General features: G+C 47.6%; 1 protein-coding gene and 1 long non-coding RNA gene across 3 annotated transcripts in view; one reads left to right on the forward strand and one right to left on the reverse strand.

Annotated features, from left to right (window-relative positions):
• LOC138511259 (uncharacterized) overlaps positions 1–15062 on the reverse strand; it is a 197164-nt gene extending 182102 nt beyond the window's left edge. The window contains exon 1 of the long non-coding RNA XR_011280594.1: positions 14864–15062. This is a non-coding gene — a long non-coding RNA (uncharacterized lncRNA). The remainder of the gene's footprint in view (positions 1–14863) is intronic.
• A 767-nt stretch (positions 15063–15829) lies between these two features.
• FANCG (FA complementation group G) overlaps positions 15830–22327 on the forward strand; it is a 574353-nt gene continuing 567855 nt past the window's right edge. Inside the window, exon 1 of one of the 2 annotated variants that reach the window (XR_011280595.1) lies at positions 15830–16102. Coding sequence is in view for 1 of the 2 variants with exons in the window: in XM_069626811.1 (XP_069482912.1) it covers positions 16025–16102 (78 nt within the window). In the remaining variant the exon portion in view is untranslated. The remainder of the gene's footprint in view (positions 16103–22327) is intronic. The other variant, XM_069626811.1, reaches the window with a different exon arrangement.

A 22327-nucleotide genomic window follows, 5' to 3' on the forward strand; every position in this document is an offset into this window, starting at 1 on the left:
AACTGGCCCACTTTCAAGCATGGGGACTCGCCCCAGGGCGCCCGCAGTGGGTAGAGATCGAACAATCCCGCCTCCCCTCCCCCTTCGCTTTCTCCCGTTTATTCCTACTGCACTACGCCGGAGTTGGCCAGGAGTGCCACGAAGCAGTCGATAAAGGCATGGGAGTGGGCCCGCAGACACGAAGGTATTCCAGGAGGCTTGAGCGCATCCTCCCCAATCTTCCTCAACCCTGCCTTTTCCCCGGGAGCACACCCAAAGAACTTTAGGAACTGGGTGGCAGGAGGCCTTGAAACTCTGGGGCAGCTCTTCGCAGGGGATGCCCCCCTCACCTTCGAACTCTGTAAAGCGAGTTTTCAGCTAGCAGAGACAGACAGATTTACCTATGCCCAGCTGAGACACTGGTGCTCCATCACCAGATTCGGGCGGCTGCAACACGACCCCTCGCCCCGCTAGAGCTCACAGTGAAGGACCTGCCAGCCCGGGGAAAGATCTTGCCTCTCTACAAACTATTGCAGGAAGACCCCCTCCATACTAGGCCCTCCTATATGCCCCAATGGAAGGCGGACCTGGGTCATGCTATTGAGGATCACACAAGGGTGGACGTCTGGACAAGAACGTGCACAGCATCTCATTGCATCACTAACCGGGAATGCGCCCACAAACTGCTCTTGCGCTGGTACTACCCCCCCCCGCGCCTCCATCACTTTCAGCAGGCTCCTACTTTCACATGTGGTGGACCTGCCCCAAGATAAGGGAGTTTTGGATCTAATGCCTGGCCACCATAAAGGACATCACATAGGTGGAAATTCTGCTAACGCCCGAGCAAGTTCTCCTGGGGATACCGCTCCCGGACTCTTACCCGAGAACTGGGAGGAGGGCAACGCTGATTTCCCAATTTTCTGTTAGCAGCCAAAATCACAGTGGCCCGCACCTGGAAGTCCGCAGAAGGACCCCTGATGACCCTCTGGTGGGTTAAACTTTGGGACATCTTGATAGCTGAAAAGGTCACGGCAGCCAAAGCGGGACTGCTCCACCGATTCGCCGATATTTGGGCACCAGTCTTAGACTATGACCAGATCCACCCGGCTCTGACCTACAAGCCACGCCTGATCGCGAGAGCCCTCCCCTCCATGGGCGACAGCTCGCCGCCTGGTCAGGCTGAATGAGGCCTGGAAACAATGCCCACTTGGGACACAGGGGTGGGGGGACGGGACATTTTGTCTTATACCCTCTGCGAGGTTAGAAGCAATGTTACTGTATAGATTCTCCTGTGTGCGGTTTATAAATAAACAAATAAAGAATTTAAAAAAGATGGCCGCCGGCCCATTTCCCGTTCCAACGCGATGACGTTATTTCCGAGTCCGGTTTTACAAACCCGGTATTAGCATGTTGGTATTACCGGGTCGGTATTTAGGGGTTCCTCCTAGGCTGTGCCGGTATCGGTGGGTCCCGTGATGGCGCTATCGGGGGGTTGGAGGGCCTTTAGCGGCATGCCGGTATGGCCATTACCGGCATGGGGGTTCGCGCATGCTCGCGCACTCTTAATCACCTGCTATTAGCGGGGTCATACGAGCACGGACCCGCTCGTTCCACCATGCCGGTAATGACCCCGTTTTTACCACGCTACTCGTAATGAGGCCTAGTGGCATAGCCTCTGATGAGAGTGCAGAAGGAGGTGGAGCAGCTTCCACTGGCAGAACTGATAGTTCTGTCACTGCCCTCATCAGTGGTTCCCATGATTATAGGGAAGATGCTATGTCTTGTGTTTCCTCTGCAAGCTCTGATGCTGAGGCCATGCTGGAATTCCAGAAGCAAGAGCTGCTGTTTAAGCAGAAGGGGCTTGAATTTCACATGGCTAAGCGGAAGATAGAGCAGGCAGAAAAACAGAAAGACAGGGATCACCAGTTGGAACTGGCCAAGCTTCAAGTTTCACCAGGATCCAGGGGATCTGGGCATGGGTCTGGGTCATCCTCTCATCTCAGATTTCCTAAAGATCTGCTCAGTGTGTATGATGAGATGAATGACATTATGGACTGGATGAATGCATTTGAAGTTCAAGAGGTTGTATATGCTGATACGACTGTACTGTTGCTCAGCAGACTCCCCCATTCGAGCTGCAGTGTCATTATGGAAATGTCAAAAGCTGAAAGAGTAGATTTTGCAATGTTGAAGCAAACTCTCATTTTAAACTTTGGGAAGACTCCTGCCCAGTACTTGAAAAGGTTTAGAGAGTACAGAATGAAAGAAGGAAATACTTGGGTGTCATATGTGAATGATTCTTTGAAAAACTTGACTGGCTGGGCTGAAGGCCATAAGGTCTCCACCTTTGAGGGTATGATATGGCTTGTCATGCTTGAACATATTTTGGCATCTTGTTCCCCTGAGCTTAAGCCGAATTTGGCAGATTCAAAGGAGTAAGATCCTAAGAAGCTGGCCATTGCAACAGATTTGTTGGTGTCACATAGAGTGGACAAGATAATTAGAGATAAGGACAAGATCCATCCTGGTAAGCAGGAGGAGGGGAAAAAGTCTAAAGATAAGGAGGGTGGGGGATCTGATAAAACGTCCTCCCAAAAAAGCCACAAAAAGAAAAATAAGGGTAAGTCACAAGAGAACACACAGGGTAGTGGAGGTTATCCTCCAAACCAGAACTCTGGTTACAGTAAGTCTCCCTATGTCACAAGATCCGGTGGATCTTGTGTGGCTTGTGGAGCAAGTGACCATGTGAAGGGGGTCCTTGGATGTAAGATCAAAACCTTGGGAGTCCACTCTGCTAATCTGGCCTTCTCCTCCTATGAGGAAGAAGAGATTACAGGGGCATTCTTCTCCTCAGATACCTTCCCCAGTGGGATAGATTCTGAGGCAGTTTTCATTTCCCTGGGTTCCTGGGAGCCTAAAGTCTCAGAGGCTTATGCTAGGAGTCCTGATAATACCAAGCTCTACTTTAAAGGACAGTGCACTGATATGGAGTAGATACTCCTGCCCTTAGGGATAGTGGGTGCCGCATAACAGTGGTGTATTCTACCGTGGTAGAGCCAGAGGAAGTTGCCAGAGCTCCTCTGTGCCCCACTAAATTGGCTGATGGCCCACCTCTCAAATTCCCAGTTATACCTATAAATGTTACTATAAATGGTACAGTGGTCAGGATTCCAGTGAGCATTCAGAGAGATGTCCCAGAAAAGGTCTTGCAGGGGAATGATCTCAGAGCTTTAGGGCTTGTGGGAGACACAGCAGAAAGGCCATGTACAAGGTCGCAAACAAGGGCTGCCTTGGCCAAGCCCAATGTCCAGCCCAAGCTAAAGGGGAAATAAAACAACCCAAGGCTAAAGGAGTCAGAAAAAGTAACAGAGGGAGAGAAAACAGTCCCCAAAACTCACCTACCACTGAGGTGGAGGTAGTTGGTCAAACACCTGCACCTGACGAGGAAGAGGTGTTACCTGAAATTATCAATCCTCATGATCATCCTGAACTACAAATTGTGTTAGTGGAAGGTGGTCCTGACAGGGTTGAGTTCAGTAAGAGCCAACATGAGTGCCCATCTCTGGAAGGCATAAGGAGACCTCCTCAATTATTTCTAGGGCTGCTGAGGTTGAACTCAATGGATTCACCAGGTGCAACAGGACATCATCCGCATGAAGACCGAATTTGAACGCACTCTCCCCAACTCTAATATCCTCTACCTGGGAGGCCCTCCTGAGCCGCTCCGCGAGCACCTCCATTGTGAGCACAAACAGGAGAGGCGAGAGGGGGCAGCTCTGCCTGGTGCCCCTCTTCAAATCAAAAGGGCTGGACAGCCTTCTATTGACCGCCACCTAGGCTACCGGCGATGCATACAATGCATGTTTCCCTTCATGATCCGGTCACCAAACCCATATTGGCAGAGGGCCCCATAGAGGAAACCCTAGTCCACGCGATCGAACGCCTTCTCCGAATCCAAGGCAACCAATACCGGGTTTCCCACCTTTCTTGCTGCGGCCTCCATCAAATGCAGCGTTTTACGCCTCCTGCCTGCCCTGGATAAACCCTACCTGGTAGGAGTGGACCAATTTCGACATAAAACCCCTCATTTTCGTGGCCAGAATACTGGTAAAGATCTTGGCATCAACGTTTAAAAGCGAGAGAGGGCAGTACGATTTACAACTCTCAGGGTCTCTCTCTGCCTTGGGCAAAACAGTTATCAAGGCTCTACCAAATGAAGCGGGTGCCTTCCCCGGGGAAAGGATATTATTGAACAATTTTGCCAGGTACTGGGCCAGGGTTCTCTAGAATGCCTTATAAAACCCTGCCGTGTACCCGTCGTCCCCAGGGGCTTTCACCAACTTCAATCCGTTGATGGCCCTCAGTACTTCCTCCTGGGCGATCAGCCTTTCTAGATCTGCGACCTCACTCTCACGGAGCTTTGGCAGGGGCACACCATTCAGATATCTGTCTAGCTCTACCACCTCCATCACCCTTTCTCACTGTACAATTGTTCATAGAATGTGGCAAATTCCTGCACCACTTCCCCAGTCATGGACTGTAGCTGCCCCCTGAATTCTTTAACTGTTGACACCCACCTATCAGCCCTCTGTCCCCGAAGCCTTGATGTGAGCAAGGCATTCGCCTTGGCTCCCTTCTCATAATATCGCTGTTTGAGGAACTGTAAGCCAGAGATCACTTTCCCAACCTCCAATTCCTTCAACTCCCGGCGTATATCCCACGCCATTCGTAAATTACCCTCTTCCCTGCCTTCCCCTTCTGAATCTGTCGTCTCCAAATCCCAGATCTCACTCCTGAGCTTCTCTATCCTGGTGGTCCTGACCCTCTTCTTGGCGGTGCCCTCTTTTATCAGGAGGCCTCTCCAGGTTGCTTTGGCTGTCTTCCAGACCACACCAAGTTCCACCACCCCCGTGTCGTTGAAACGAAAGTATTAATCTATCGCCTCCCTCATTTCCTTGATGAAAGCTACGTCCTTCAGTAATATGTTGTTACATCGCCATAGGGATTCCCTGGGCCTAAGGCCTGTCAGTACTATACCTATCTCCACCATATCGGGATCCGGCCAGCTAATAGGGACAAAGTCATTGGTGGCAACCCTTTGGATATACTGCTGATGTACGAACCTATAATTTATCCTTGTTCTGGTCCCGTGGGCTGGGGGGGAAAAAAGGTAAAGCCCTTGGCTGCTGGGTGGCACTTCCTCCACACTGTTAGGCAGAATTCTCTTATAGGGCTAATTTCCCAAACCTAGTGAGTCCCCCAGCAGCTTTGCTGGATTTTTGGGGTTTGTTTTGTTCTCCTGCTAAGAGTGAGACTCTTTTCCTCCCACTCTTAGGCATGATTTGAGGTATGTCTTTGACTTTTTGTGTGCTTATGGGCTATGGGGTCTTTTACTCCATAGGGTATCATCTGTTTTAGTGTATGTGTTACACAGCACCCTCAGTGCAGTAACGCAGGGGTGTCATAGTGACCCCCAAACAGACTCCATACCCTGGGACTGACTACTGTCTCCCAGGGCATGTAAAGTCACCATTGGCTTTACTAGTCCAAAATTGGGAACAGAACCAGTACAAACCATCATATTGTGGAAGTACTGGAAGGGGTTAATTTGATTGCCCCTGGGTCTGTTTCCAAGGGGGCACTGTCCATTCCCTGCTTGTCCAGTTTCTGGCTGGTGGCAGTGGTTACCACACAAAATATTCCACCAGAATATTTCCTATGGGATCTTCCCATTGATTTTAAACGCACCACTTTTTGGTGCAATATTAAAGATATCGCCGGTTTATTTATTTAATATAAAATCACCAGTTGGGTCTTTTTGCCAGAACTCTTTTCTAAAATGGCGTTCGTGTCTCCAACCAAGGTCGGGCCCTTTGTTCCACTTTTTGGCGGGCTTCTCCACAGAAGCCCTCCAACTGGTGCCACTCTGAGTTCCACAGGATGTGTGGGTGGGGGAATTGGCACCCTTGACTGCGTTGCCTTAGCAACTCAAGTCACACTCTGTTCTGATTGGTTAGCATGTATGAGTGACAGCTAGGCTGTTGAATGGTTGTTTTCTTTCTGCATAAAAGCAGGGCTTTTGGGACTGGAACTTCAGAAGTCGCCACAGGACCAAAGACATCCGAAGAGGGGAGAAGCTGAGCCATCTGCAACGACGACACCACCGGTGAAGCCCTGCTGCAACGACTTCACCACTTTCCGGACGACAAGAGAAGATCTTCTGCTAAAAGAGTCTTTTTCCTCTGAGCTGGTGGGATCAACCAGTTCGCCATTTCGCCTTCCAGGACGTCTCTTGGTCGAATCGCCCGTGCCAAGCACCCCGGCGGCCGGATAGCCAAGCTTCACCACTGTGACCGCGAATAACAGGAACGCACCTTTTTCACCGAACGAACTCTGCGGATGGTCTCTTCCCTGGGCAGTGTAACGACTCCACGTTTCCTCCTCGACGAAATCATCTCTTCCCCTGGTCGAAACCACAAACTGCACCCGCTGCCAGGAACAACTGCCACCGCTGGAGCTTCCTCAACTTTAAAGGTACTGTGTTCCACCTGGCCTCCCTTTCTACGTTTACTAAAGGTGACCCTTAAATCCTTGGTTTTCCAACTGGGTTGGCCCCCAGACCTTCTAACTTTACCTTCTGAATCAACCCAACCTCTTTTGAACATTTTTACAAAGACTTGAATACATTTCTAAACTGTGTGATCTTGGGCACATTTCATCTCATAGGCCTGGCCTATGAACTTTGGCTCTATAGTAGACTCTGCCTTCACTAACTTGTTTTGGTCTTTTAAAAGTGTTGGGAACTGTTTTATTTTCATGACCTGCCTTTTTCTCTCCCTTTGACTTAATTATTGGAGTGCCATCTAAGTTACGCGCTCACCTCTGTTTTGACAAAAAGTGGTGTTTTGACTTAGACTTGTCTAATAATTCTTAAGGGAGGTGTGTATATTTTTCTGATTGTGTTTTGAACCTGCTTTGAGTAATAGTGCTAGTGTATTTTCTAAAGTGTGTGTTCAATAAATTATGTACTTTTGATAACAAGCTCTGGTCAGGGTTTGCTTGCTCTAAATGTGTTTTTAGCCCTATTATGTATCCTCTGTATACTGCCTTACTCTTCTTGAGAGAAGTCTGACTGCTCAGCCACAGCTACCAGGTAAATCCGGGTGGTGCAGACTGCTACCAATTGGGTTTACTGCGTACTCCTGTAGTCTTAATCTTCTTGCAGTGGTCCCCAAGGGAACTGCACAGGATTCTGCCTAACACACATGTCATTCAGACCCTGATCCGTCATATAGCCAGTAAGGTATTTATTGGTCACTTGTTAGGCGCTTATACAGGTAGCAAAAACTGTTTCAAAGTGCCCACAGGGCAACAGGGAGGGGACAGGGGATGAAAGACAATGAAATACAACAATGATAAATAAATAGTTTAATTCATTTAAGTACAACAAGTAAGAAGAGTAATGGGGAGGGGAGACGAAACTACTATGCCTTGTGAGTGCTCAGAATGTGCAAGTGCAGAGGGGAAAGGGCGTGGGATAGGTGCTGTGATGCTCATGGAGAGCAGCAGGTGAAGTCCTAGGAAGAGGAAACCTAAGTGCGACATCCAGTGGGGAGGGTGGGCTTAGGCGTGTGCAGCGGATAGACAGCGGCTGGGATGATAAGATGTGGGAGGTCAGGGCCCTGAGGATACATAAGGGCTCTGAGCATCTGTCAAAATACTGTGCGATTAGGTCTTGAGGTTTTCCCAACTTAACGAGTTCCTGGTCAAGAGGAAGAAGGAGTGGAAGGCTAATCCAAAGAAAGGTGCCATCTGAGGAAAGCGATCGACCACCAGTTCTCTGTTTTGCAAACCGCTTCACACACAAGGAGCTGGTGCCAGCGGAACGCATGTGTCTAGAGGGGGAGTATTTGGTCAGAAAGCGTTGCAGGTAGAGTGGTCCCCGGCCCCAGACAGCCTTGTGGATGATACAGAGGGATTTGAATTTAATCCGTGCTGAGATTGGGAGCCAGTGAATTTAAGCCCCTGGGATGCGCCTTTCCTCCCTGTGAGTTAGCCTTGTCTCCTGTACCACCACTGTGTCTGTGTTGAGAAGGAAGGTGGGTGGCAGGCTTCAGTCCACCTGTTAGGAATGTTAAGCTCACTAATCTGAGGCAGCAGACAAGGTCTTTATGAGGAGAGTGAGTCAATCCCTGTCTCTGTCTGACCTCTGTGGATAAAACAGAAGGTTGTACAGAGATGGGGGAAAACCTGAATGGGGGAAAAACCTGAATGGCAGGAGAATAAACCCTGAAGAGTAACGGGATCCTTCACTGCTGCTTTGTAGGTGTAGACTAATGAGAAGATACTGTTTCCTTAGCTCCAGCGCACCGTGGCAAGTAGCAAATACTCCGGTTGCACGTCTATAGGCAACGGATGGCGAGAAGCGCTAAGGGGGTTGAGGCAACCACGACAGAGACCCGTTGTAGTGCACTTGTGGTGGACTGCAACCTGGGCATGAAATTATGCCATAGAGCAGAAAGGCGAGGAGCGGCAACCACGACAGAGACCTGTTACTGTGCGCAACTGGCAAGCATTAGAGGAGCGCGGGAAGTGTTCACAATTCTGTGGAGTTTGCATGTAAAAATGCTGAGATCAAAAAAAGGCAAGGAGCGCAAGGATCAGAAACCACGGCAGAGACCCACTACTGTGCGCCACCGGCGAACAGTAGCGTGGGCATGGAATTATGCTGGTTCTCAAAGGAGCGCGGGAAGCGTTCTGCGTGCAGTAAAGTGGGCTTGTACAGCCATAGGAATTGCAAGGCGTGGAGCGCTGGATTGCACAAATGGAGGGATGCAGGAAGGAAGAGCTGCGGGAAAAAGGGGGGGATAGGTAGAATGGTAATGCGCAAGGTAGCGCAAGATACAGAAACCAGTAAGGCATCAGCGAGGAGAAATGTGGAGGGGATAGCGTTATTGCATTCGGGATGTGACACAAAGTCAATGTAGTCAGGAAGCATTCAATCCGGGAATGCCAACTTTAGTAGGAAAAGACGTAGGAACGCAGCGAACCTTGTTGGAGCTGCAATTTTTGCTGTGATTCCTCCTAGTGGGGAGATATGGAACTAGAGTGATAATGGCAGAAGTCAGATGGTCATTACCAGCGGGCATCTTGGATGAGGTGGAATGATGGCTATCCATGTAATCTCCTCGTGTGCCTGTGTTTCCAGGGTCTGGAATTCCTAACACCACCTCCTCCTGCATTGCAATACAAAATGTATATAATATGGGCCCTCCGGGGGTACCAAGTGGCATCCGGGGGGTGGGCCTCCACTAACCTTGCTACAGTACCTCCTCCTGGCCAGCTCTAGGCCCCGCTGGTTGGAGCACCACTCCTGGTGTAGTTTCATCCAACGGCTCCCGGGTCGCTCCGATTCTCCGTGACCTGGACAGCGGCCGTCTCACAGGATGGCAGGGTCCGGCACTGCTCTGTGCCCGTCTCCGGCCAAAACACCTTGTGGCCAGAGCACCCAGCTCGGATCTCCACACTTCGGTGTGCTTGAACGGTGGGGAAGGAGCAACACGGCCGACTTCCTCTGGTTGCTCACATTGCTCGGGGACTCCCATTCACTGGTGCAGTCTGCGCTGACCGTGCCACATGTACCTCAGCTGCGAGGACACCCTGTCCCGCCGTTCCACTTCTCAAATGTAGCTGCGACTCTCTGTGGCACTGGGGGCTCAGGAAGGCAGTTCTCATGCAGCTGGGGGAAAGCCGGTATCTCTGCTTGCTGGTGGTGTTAGGCGGAGCTAGGTCTGTATGCGGCCATCTTCGTCCGCGCCCCGTGGTGGTCTCCAGTTGTCCTTTTTTGTAGTCTATTTTTTATATGTTAACTTGATACATGTGATATGTCCAGCCAATCCTCTCACTGCCAGTCCAATAACCTTCTCTACATCCCTTTGTCCTCCTCTTTCTTTGCTGCTCAGGCAGCAGTTAAGTCATACCTTTTTTCTACTTATATTCAAGACTGTGGTGTGAGGTTTATACATGTTGGTTGTGACATGGTATTGGATTAAGAGCAGTGGCGCTCACGCGATTAGATTCAAAAGAGTTTTACGACGGCACATATCTGTGTAAAACTCAGGGGACAGGAGGCGCGACAGGCCAGAAGGTTTGGCACCAAGACACTTCAATTGAAGGGGGCAATCTTGCGCGGAATAGAGGGCGCAGCGGACAGGATTGTAATTCTGGTGCTGGCCCAAGGTAATTTCCGTACGGAGAATGCCCAGGAATACTGAACAGGTGAGAGCTCCCAGAGATCAATCAATAAATCACGGGTGAAATAAACCCAGCGACACAACAGGATATGGAAGGCGGTGCCAGAGGCCCTGCGTCAGAGCAAGAGCCAGATATTCAACACCGCAGGCGTGAGGTGAGCTTGCACTAATGGCGGACACTTATCACTTGATCTCACAATTAATTAACTGCAATTAGAAGCAGGGAATTGGCATCAGAAAGTAAAAGGTGCACAGAACAGCAGACGGGCACAGACCCAAGCAAAACTGAACCTAAAGGTAGACCCCAGACCCACATTGAGCTGCATATTGATGGGAGCAGGCCCAAGAGCCCTGTGGTGACCCACCAGAGTATCAGAAATGCACAGCTCCAGCGTGTAACTCCATGCCAGCAGGAAATGGGCTGAGCCCGGCAGGGGACAAGCAGTTCAAAGGGTACTGAGCACAGGCCTGGGTTCATTGGCCCAAGGCAGGGGTTTGGTGGAAAACTTAATATCAGTCTCCCAGGGGATGCAAGTCCTGAGAGCAGAGGCCCCAGAGAGATACCATGAGGGGCAAGGCAAAAGAAACAAAGCTCGAAAGGCACACACCAGCCACACACCCCCAGGCAACCATGCAGAAAGAAGAGTGGTGAAAAAAGAGAGGTTTTGGGGAAGGAAGACAGAGGTTACACAGATGAGGAGTCCAATTCTGAGGAACTGAACGAGGAAGAGTATGACGAAATGTCCGGAGAAAGCTCCGAGGAGCGAGTGTCCTTACTCAAGCCCCCCTAGAAAACAGAAAGCTGCCAAGAAAAGAAAAAGGCAAAGGTAAGAGGAGGAGATGGGCGAGGTATTCGACCTGGATTCCTTCATCCATCCCAGGTCAGCGGAGTGGGAGCCCCCGCCAAGATTTCCAACTATATTAAGAGGATTAGGAATCCTCTATAAAAAGAGGCCAGGAGCAAAGACTGTACGATGGAGACCCCAGAGATCGATGATAAGATGTGATCCTTCATGGGAAGGTATGGCAAAGACATTAAGAAAGGCACTGATAGGTCCTGGCATTCGTGCCAGGATAAGGTATTAGATATTCTAGGCCCTCCAACAAAAAGCTGGAAATGGCTGAAGAGGTGAAACAGCTGGAGCAGAAAGTAGATCCAGACATCTTAGCTGGATGGGTACAGAGGGCAATATGCCTATTAGGCAATGCCAACAGCGCCTTTACAACAGAACGACGCAGATCTATCTTGATCAAAATATACCCTAAAATGAGTGAGCTGGCCACCGCAGAATCCTCATCAGCAAGCAAAGGCAAACTATTTGCGGATGCATTCATTAAAGACATGGCGAAATTCGTCCATACTTATTCTGCTACAGACTAAGCCCAGGAATCACAGAAAAGAGTGTTTGGACAGATATTTTTTTGGAAGGGCTGGCAGGGGAAGGGTCCGCCCAGCCAACCACTACACATCATACAGGTCTACCTACAATAACAAGGGCAACTGGAGAGACAAGGAGGAGCACAAATCCAAACCCTTCTTTATGTCGAGGCAGAGGCTGGTAAGGAAGCAGCAGAGGCCAGCAAACAAACACAAGTGAGTCTAAAAGCAGGGGTGCCAAATTGTCCAGCAAAACCAGAGACCCCAGGGATAAGGGGGGAGGACGGCACTATTCTAAGAACAGTGGAGGCAGTTATCAGGAGATGCTTGGGTAGAACAGACAGTATATGGATTCCAATTAGAATTCTATCAAGAGCCAGTACAAACAGTCTACCAGAGACCTTTAAGGTTCAGCAAAGAGGACAAAGCTTAATTAAACAAAGAGATTTCAGAACTAGAAAAGAAAGAGGCCATCACACAGGCAGCAGAATCATCGAAAGGGTTTATAAGCCATATGTTCTTGGTAAAGTGAGAGAGCAGGGCATCAGGTTGATGGTGTACTTAGATGACATCTGCCTGATGGGGCAGGGCAAAGTAAGACTGAAACAACAAGCAGAAGCAACTATCCTACTATTACAGAGTTTGGGATTTTTAATTGAAATAATCCAAGCACTAGAGTTTCTGGGCTCCATACAGACACGAGAGCAGCCATACTCGTCTTACCAATAGCAAAGTGAACTTGATCAAGAAGGAGATCAGGATTATACTAGCGAAGGAAGAGTTATCATTAAGAGAACTGGCCAGATTGGTAGGGAGATTAGCATAATCCATTCAGGCGGTCTTCCCAGGGCCCCTACACTACAGGGCACTGCAGCACCTAAGAATTCAGCACTTACGGAGAGGACTTTCGTACGAACAGAAAGTACCGATATTGAAAGAGGCGAGGACGGAACTACGGTGGTGGTTCAGTCACATGGAGGCCTCGAATGGGAGAGCAATATTTGGCTCATCCTGGACCTCATCGTAGAATCGGAGGCCAGCCGTTGGGGTGGGGAAGCCCGTTTTGGAGAAATGACAACAGGAGGCAGATGGTCAGAGAGGGAGCTAGACCTCCACATCAATTGTCTAGAACTGATGGCGGGGTCCTTCGCGGTGAGGTGTTGGACCCAAGACAAAGCAGACGGTTGTGTGCTACTGAAAATGGACATCTCTGCAGTACGCTTCATAAACAGGTTCGGAAGGACGGGGTCCAGGATTCTAGCGGAGCTGGCAAAGGATTTCTGGCAAGTGCCTACAGAACAGAATCAGCGTGACAGCTGATTATATCACAGGGCTGTATTAGGAAATGGCAGACTGGAATTCAAGACATTTGAGGGATGCAGGCGATTGGCAACTAGACATAGAGGTATTTCAGATCTTAATGGAGAGGAGGGGCCCATGCAAGACAGATCTGTTTGCATCCAGGCTGAAAGCTCATCTAGCCCGGTTCTTCAGCTGGAGACCAGACCCAGCGACGGAAGCGACAGACGCATGTTTACAGAAGTGGGGTCCAGAGAGAGAGTACGTGTTCCCTCTGCTCACAGTGATTGTGAGAACGGTAGCGCAGGTCAGGAGGCAACAGACAACCTTAATTCTGGTGACACCAGACTGGAAGAGTCAGTTGTGGTTCCCCGACTTTCTGGAATTATCGATAGATGAACCATTATTACTCCCACAACTCAGAGAGTTAATTCGGGATCCATTGAGAGAGATTCATCCTCCGATTCATAAAGGCAACCAGAGATTGATTGCTTGCGCAATTTCCTGAGAACCTGGCAGAAGTCAAGACTTTCGGGAGACGCTGAGAAATTCATTGAGGAGGCTTGGGGACCAGGAAGGCCTACAGGTCGGCTTGGGCACGGTGGAACAGCTGGTGTCTGGAACAGCGCATACATAGCAGTAGGGCAAATATAGTTCAGATAGTGAATTTTTTAGCTGCGTTGGCAGCGCAAGGCAAAGCAAAGCCTCCAGGACGGTGAATACTTGTAGATCAGCCATATCAGCTGGGCACCCCAAGATTGAGAATGCACCAGTGGGCAAACTCCCACAAGTATGCAAACTTCTCAGAGGGATAAGGCTTTTGAAACCACTGATGCCCAGATATTCTCAAACTTGCAATGTTAACACAGTATCGAATTTATTTACTAACTGGCCAGATAACGACCAGATTTTGAGGAAAGCAAAGCTCACTACACTGCTTTACCTCATATCTTGTAAGAGAATGTTAGACGCTAAGGCACTGGAAGTAGACTGAAAGTCTTTTGGCCCTTCAGGGGTCATGTTTTATGTTAACAAAAGGACAAAGACAGGTATCAAGGCTGTCGCTTATGCAGCTTTTCCAGACCAACCCAGATTATGTCCGTTTTGTTGTCTGAAGGCTTGCGATGATGCGACAAGTAATCTAAGGCCGACAGGGATAACTCAATTGTTCGTCACAATTCGGAAGCCATTCAAGGCTGTGTCAGCGGCAACTCTAGCTAGATGGGTCAAATGATGCATGCTACAATCGGGTATCGATACTGGGTCTTATGGGCCCCATTCAATTAGAGGAGCTATGGCATCAAAAGCATTTAACGCAGGAGCCAGAGTGGAAGACATTTTGAAGGCAGCAGATTGGTCAAGAGAGTCAACATAAAAAGAATGTGACTTTCAACCAATAGATCAAATGTCTACGTTGGTGGAAAGCTTTGAACTAGCATGATCCGAGCCTCCAGTCTTGACATACTGATTTTCCATCATGACGTTATAGAAAGTCAAGATTCTATTAAAGAAACAGAGGCAAAGAATTATCCCACCAGGTTAATCAATGCAAACGGTTGAATTTCTGATGTAATGTATATACAATAAGACTGTTGTGAGGAATTGCATTTGACGATTACCCACCCTATCGTAGCTAGCCCCAGCTTTGTTATTTCGTTGTTTTAATTGTAATGGAAACTAAAGCAGCAGGATCCCGAGATGAGGGAACACTTTTGTGTTGCAGCGTCACCGTCACTTGTATCAAGTTTACATATCAAAAGTGGACTACTAAAAAGGTAAAAAAAACTTTGGGAAATGTAGTTCTTTTATTTGTGTTGAATTTTGAATATATTGCTGATGTTATAGTGCTCCTCAAGTTTTGAGTAAAGAAAGAAGAGCATCATTCTTTGCCTCCGTGTCCTTAATAGAATCTTGACTTTCTATAACATTAGAATGAAAAAGCTGAATTTCTTACCGTCAATATTTATTACTCATTCCTACTCTTCAACGTCACAGTACTGATGACCCTCCTCGCCTACCATTGGTGTGGATGGTCCCATGATCCATCTTGGGGAAAACAAGTCATGGGTAAATAGATGGTAATATACCTCCACAGGAAAATAAGTGACTACTGTGAGACACGTGACGAGGGAGAGTATGACTAGGATTTATACAGATTACTGTTACGTAATCGGGTCATACATTACACGAATGTCGGCAAATCTATCCGTAAATAGGGACACATTCTCAACAATCTCAAATACGTTCTACGATTATGGTGCCCAGCTCGTTGTCAATATCGGGAAAAGTTATATAATCGATGCCCTCCGAAACGGAATCATAAAGTGAGATATGTATTAGTCAAGTCGTTGAGCATGAACAAAGAAAAAAGACGAAATGGCCAGTCTCTGGAGGTAGCTGGCCTGACGGGAAGCGCAGCAGGCTAGGTTGCAAAGTAGTCGCCATCTTGAAAAAGAACTTGCTCTTTCAAAAGTCCCTCGAGTATCTGTCCCCGACCTCCCAAATACAAACGTTCCCCAAATGTCAAGGAGACCGGAATTAAAATAAATCAATAATCTCAGCCTAAAACATCTAGAGGAAAATTACGTCGCTATCTCTAGCGCTTGTAAAGTAGTGCACCTCTTTGTTTTTTTAACACTAAATTCCTGGCGTGATATTCCCTGAAGGGTATCTGGACCCCAGGACAACTTGTTAAAGAGCACTTTGATAAGCCTGGTTACTCCAAAACTAAGCAGGCATTTCGCAAAATATATTAAAGTGCCAGGCAGCAACGTTTGCTATTTTTGCAGTTCTGAGAAAGTGCTCCAAATGACCCTTTCTTCTGAAATATTAATTTACTTTAGATCAGCTTCCCTGGGTACTTGTTGGCTTTAAAAACAATTTCTTTTTAACTTGCCAAACTCCCCGTTCAAGATGACCGCTGCGTTCCCTCGTATCTCCGCTTTGCCCTTAACTGCATGCATTACGCTGTTCTCGTGTATGTCTTAGGCCAAGCGAAAGGCGCCAAAATCGGAAATGTAGAAGCAGCACTGTCAACGGAATCTCGTTCTCGTGCCCTCTGAGATGTGAATCTCCCGGGACCGTTTTCAGTGACGTCAGGTGGCTCGAGGGTCCCATGATGTCGTCACAGGATTCGAAGAGCTGCGCGCAGCGATGGGCAGAAGAGAACTCTGACGTCATCAGCCGCTGGAAGGTGGGCTGCTGCTGCTGTCCAGCTGATCCTGCGATTAGCAAGATGCATAGCTCTCAACTCACCCGCTTTTGGCGGGTGTCACCCGCCTTGCAAAGGGCTGCCTCACCCGCCAAGCCTCCTGCACGCCCATTCATTTCAATGGGCGTCTCACCCGCCAAAAACAAAATCGGGGGATTTCACCCGCCTTTGCAAGACAAATGGTTGAGAGCTATGAAGATGGGTAGCTGAAGGCCATTTGTATTATTATGTTGGAAAGAAAATGTTAAATGCCCTAAAAACTATCTTGAGTTTATTCCACACCACTAAATGGTAGCGCGAACCAAATCCCATTCAGATGTTTCCCTGCAAGGGAAACTTTTCATTTCCACCTACTTTCTGTTGTAAATTCTGCGTTTTTAGTACCAACAGATTACCAAGAAAACACTTGAGTTCTAGTCTAGGTGTCAGGATGATGTCCCAGCATTGGTAGGTGCTTGATACTGGACCAATCCCCTTGATTTAGGTAGGACACTTCCCTTTTTTCACTCAAAAATGTTGCTATTTTTTTAACTTTTTCCCCTCCTAAATTATCCTAATTCAATTGGAAAATTACTTTCTCCATCTTTCCGTGACAACATTTTCCTCTCAGGCGATCCAAAATGTTGGGATGTATATGAAACAGCCATAGAATTATCCACTCCCCTTTGCACTACGCTAATATTTTGGGTGTGAGGGCTATGTTCTTCATGTTTGCATTGGTTTGATTTTATTATATTAAAGATAATAGAAGATCTAAAACACGTGTTTTGCCTATAAAATCAACCAACCCTTAAATTAATCAAATTGAACATAATTATAATTTTCATAAGAGAACATAGTAATTATCACTAGACTCAAGGAAGAGCCATTACCATGGGGTAATGCCCATCCCCATGTACATTGAGGAAGGCCCAACAAATGCACGACAGGCAGGTAAATCGTATGAAAGCTTTAAAAACAGGAGGGCACTTTTTAGGAATTGAGATGCGACTTGATTTCTTGACATGACGTATAACTCGCTGACTTCCAAAGGCGGCAGAGGCAACAATAGAAATCCTGAGCTCCAACGCAGACTAGCCCCACGGGCTTGTCAGGTGCAGCCATTGGAATGGTCTCCACACAAATGGAACACATCCTATTCTTCTAGGACCAAACTAGATTTTAAGTAAAATGCTACTACCCTCCACCCCCCGCCACGCTACATAGGAAACCTATGGGTAGCGTAACATATTGCGATACACACCACAGAAAAAAGCTCATCCTACATCTAAACTTGCTGATGTCTTTAGATTCATACTTACTAACATGCTTTGACCCAAAAGAGAGTGGGTTCGTTCTAACTTTGAAAATATCTGCCTTGGAGTGCTGTGATCCAGGATCATGCTGGATGTCCGTAATCACTCCTTGTCAGTATGTGGCCAAATGCAACTTGGGATTCTTTCCCTGCATGGTTATTAAACACCTGAGCATCCTGTAGTCCGTCTGGGTGGTAAATGAGATCAACAAAGTTTCAGCTTGGTTACACCCCAAAGTACCACAACTGCCTCCCTTTCAGTTGTGGCCCAGTTTGCCTCTCTTTTAGTCAGTCCTGCTAATCTAGGCAACAGGTTGTTCAATCCCTTGAGAGTTTAGCTCTGCTAAAACTGTTTCAGTACCAAATTCACAAGGATCTGGATAATGAATTCCTGTCCATAATCTGGGATCTTTAGAACTGGAGTCCTGTACAAGCCACCTTTTTCTGAAAAGCGGGTTGGCAGGCATGAGTCTCAGTGACCTTTTTTTGGCATCTTTTTAGACGTCAAGTTATTGTCCCGGGAGGATAGCTTAACAGCAACGTGCGCGCCTTGGAAGCAAGACGACACAAAGCAACAATGGTTCGATCCCTGGGTCCGCGCTTAGAAACTTCTGGGTGTTTAAGCGCGTTATAAATACGCAACTGAGACAACAAAAAACTATTACGCAACAAAAAAAACCGAACAATTCCTGTAACAACGCCTCGATGCCCGCGGGCTGTGTGAGCGCTTTAAAAATGCAAAATAAATAAAATAAAATAAAAATAAAGGCAATGATCCTATAGCCCTTGATGAAAGCTCTGTTGTACCAAGTGAGGTCGAAGAAGGCTCTCCCCCAAGTCTGCGAAATTGTTGTACTTTAGTTTGGAGATGCTGTTTCTTACCTCCACGCACTTGTTCTAGGTAGATAACTGTACCCTATAGCATCTGAAACTTTGAAACCTTGATAGTTTAGTCAGCATTCTGCATGGCTTGAAGCAGCTGCTTCAAGCCATGCAGGATGCTGATGGTCTTCCGAGGCGTGGCTAAAAAATTACAAAATCATTAAGATATGCAAAGTTGAAGTTCTCTAGGCTACTGAGTACCTGATTTACCATTTGCTGAAAAGCAGCAGGGGTATTTTTTATTCCATAAGACATAATAGTGATAAAACTGATGGTTGTGTGCTGGACAGTATATAACGCATAACAGAATTGCAAGGCGGATCAGAGAGACATGGTTGGAAATAACATTAGAAGAGCCTCCTGAAGCCGCCATAGAAACTATATACGATATAGCAGTAGGGGGACATGAGATATCTAGATTATACGAGCTACTAATGTCCAAAGTTGGGAAGAGGTGGCACAACTGAGATATGACTGGGAAGAGGAAACTGGTATACCTATGAGTGATGAGATGTGGGAGAGGGCCCAAGGATATCATAAGAAAGTGTCCAGGAATGCGAGGCTGCAGCAAGTACAATTATATATAACCCACAGGGCATATCTGACACCCCAAAGGATAGCTAGATTTAAAAACGCAGAACGGCAATTATGCCCCAAATGCAGTGAAGACAATACGGGGATGACGCACATGTTTTGGGCATGTCCTAAAACTAGGAAATTCTGGGAAGAAGTAGCCCAACGCCTAGAGGAGAAGGGGATCAAAATAGAGGTTAAATCAGTATGGGCATGCTTGATAGGAGGATTCAGAGGCCACGCCCATCGAAACACATAAGTAAACTGAAGGACATGGCATACATACTTGCCAAGCGTAGAATCGCCATGGGATGGAAGGCGTGCAACGGACCTAGTGTAGAGGTCTGGTGGGCAGATCTCCAGAAATGGACTGACGCTGAAACTGCAGCGTGGCAGGAAGCGGGTAGTAGAGGAGGGGAGGAGGAAGTAGGATCCCTGACAGCTTGGAAACATCTGGTGGCCACATTATATGGGCCCGTCCATGACGGGTCGAGTGACCAAGAATCTGAAGTAGAAATGGAGAAGGAATCTCCCGTGGAAGAAGTGTTTGGACCGCAAAGTGGTCTAGGCTCGAGAGGGTTGGGGGGGGTTTAGGGTAACAGACATTGAAGGACATATGCCGAAGTTGGAATTGTGAGAATATATATTGCAATGTTTGTTGTTGGTTGGTGTTTAAATTAATAAAATTGTTTTTAAAAAAAATAGTGATAAAACTGATAGTGGCTTTCTGGGGTGGAAAATACAGACTTAAAAAAAATAAATGTGCCTTGTCAGGCAGGCTGCCAATACCGACCGGGCTCAAAGATACTCATGTAATTGGCAGCACCTAATTTGTCAATGAGCTCGTCTGCATGAGGTATATGGTGAGACCCTGTCTTCGTGACGATTTGAGCCCCATGTAGCCCACACAAAATCAGACTTCAGTCTTCCTGTTGCTGGACCTTTTAGAAAGCAGCACATTCCTTTATGGTGTCCCTCCCCTTGTCAGATATCCTTGTGAATTATGCTCTTTATCGGCTTACTGTCTCCTGTGTCTACATCAGTCTGTGATCTGGTGTCAGTAAAACAAGATTTGCAAAGTAGTCCAACAGCTGCTTGCATTCCAGCTTTTACTATTCTGTTAGGTCAGACACGATCTGTACACCCTCTGCAGACCCATCTGTGGCTTTTTTATTTATTTATTTTAGCGCACCAAGCCCGGAAGCATCTGGGCGCATTCATTACAAAGTAATAAGTTAGGCAGTTACATAGTATTTAGGCAGTACAAAGATTCATTACATTACATTACAATACAGGAGGGTACAGGCAGTACAACATTATTGTGACTCTTGTGTGAAGAGCCAGGTTTAAAAAAAATTCTGAATAAGAAATGGGACGTTCTCTTATGGTTAGTGGTAGAGTGTTCCAAAGTTTTGCTGCAAGCACAGGGAAACGGAATTGTACGATCGGACCGAAAAAAAGGTCCAACTGTACAAAAAGTCCAATAATGCATACCACCAAAGGTCCGAACACCAAAAGTTTGAACCTTTGGTGGCTTGCACTGTAAGTAAGTTTAAAAAAAAAAACAAAAAAAAAACACCTATACTGTGTGGTATAGTGAGCGGGGTGTTGCAGGGGACAGCCCTGCAGCATACCTGAGGGGAGGGTGGGGGGGAAGGGGGCTGCAGGGGTTTCCCCCGCATCACCCCGCTCACTATACTATTCAGTATAGTGAGCGGGGGTTGCGGGGGAAACCCCTGCAGCTGCCCATTAAAAAAATAAAAAAGGCCCCTGCGGCGCCGGTTCTCGATCATGGAAGTGAAAGGGAACTGGCGCTGCAGGGACACAGCGTGAAGAAAAGGTAAGTAGGGTTTGTTTATGTTGGGGGTGTGTCGTGGGTGTGTTGTGGGTGGGGGTGGGGGTGGGGGTGTGGGTGTGTAGTGATTTGCAGTGTTTGTTCGCATGGGAAATGTACAAACCTTTGGTGGTGCGTACATTTCCCATGCAAACTTTTCCATCACAGACTTTTCTGTGACGGAAAAACCACGCAGATCCCAGGGAAACTACTGCCTCCTGCCTTCTGGAGCTTAAACCTGGGGATCTTATGGCTGTGTGACTGCGCAGATCTTGTTGGTCGGTCTGAGATGTTGCGTGAGAATTTGTCCGCCAAGTATTTGAGTGCTAGGTTCGCAAGACTTTTGTGGGTAAGTGACAGAGTCTTAAACAAGATTCTATGATTGACTGATAGCCAGTTCATGTTGCGCCCGAGTTCTGATATGCAGTGAGACTTTGGGAAATTCAGCGCGGATCTGAGCGCATTATTTGGTATTATTTGCAGCATTTATAGATTACGCTGACTAGTTCCTAAGTACAAAGCATTGCAATACTCTAATTTGGATAATAGGAGCGCCCTGGCTATGGTAGTGCAATTAGTGCTGGATAAGAACGGTCTGCAGGTATTGATTAATTTACAGGTGTAGGCAGTGGCAGATGCAGTCACATTGATTTGTCTTGTTAGAGTTAGTGATGAGTCAAGATGCCAAGTGTTTTCACATCCTTGGAAACATTTATGTTGTTGCCGTCAATGTTAAAGGAGTCAAACTGTCCATCTAATCTGTTGAGTCACGTATGGGATCCTAGGAGGAGTAACTCTGTTTTATCATCATTAAGACAGAGTCCATGCTTAGCCATCCACGCTTGTATTATTAGATGTCATTTACTAGTTTATAGTCTGAGGACCTCATTCCAAGATTTGTGGTATTCATGGCGCTATTTGCGCTGTGACTGCCACCAATAACGGGTCCGGCACCGGTGTAGTTCAATGGGGACTTACTGGTGTAGTCCGACCCTGGCGGGACCGGTAAGTCCCCATTGAACATGCCATTCCAAATTCCCATTTGAGCCCCCATAGGGCTCAATGGGAATGGGGAGGGCGCTAATAATGGGCTCGCGACGTGCAAGCCCGTTATTAGCTCCCTGGTCCCTTAGCAGGACCCGTAAGGGACGTGTGGTCTGATCACACGTTCCTTACGGTCCCCGCCAAGAGACCTCGGAATAGGGCGGTAGGGGATTACCGGTGCCTGGTATCCCTTACTGCCCTACTCGTAATGAGGCCCTGTGTTATAGTCACCGGTCATAGGTATGAGTATTTGGGTGTCATCCGCATAGTTAGTGTAGGTGACACCCAAATGATCTAAGTCGTCGAAGAGAGGCTTTGTGAAAATATTGTAAAGCGTTGGGGACATGTAGGATCCCCGAGGGACTCCACATGTGACTGGTGCAGGCTCGGCGGATGTCGTAGGTGCAAAGACTCTCATGGTTCTTTTATCTAGGAAAGACTGGATCCAGGAGGTTGCTTTGTCGGAGAAGCACGCTGCTGTAGAGAGAGGGTTGCATAGGATTTTGTGATTTACTAAATCGAAGGCAGCCGATAAGTCTAGTAGCAGAAGGAGGGCTAGTTTGCCTTTGTTATGTCGTCC

The sequence above is a fragment of the Ambystoma mexicanum genome, chromosome 6p, assembly GCF_040938575.1.
Source record: "Ambystoma mexicanum isolate Mex_15411 chromosome 6p, UKY_AmexF1_1, whole genome shotgun sequence".
Taxonomy (NCBI): Eukaryota; Metazoa; Chordata; class Amphibia; order Caudata; family Ambystomatidae; genus Ambystoma; species Ambystoma mexicanum.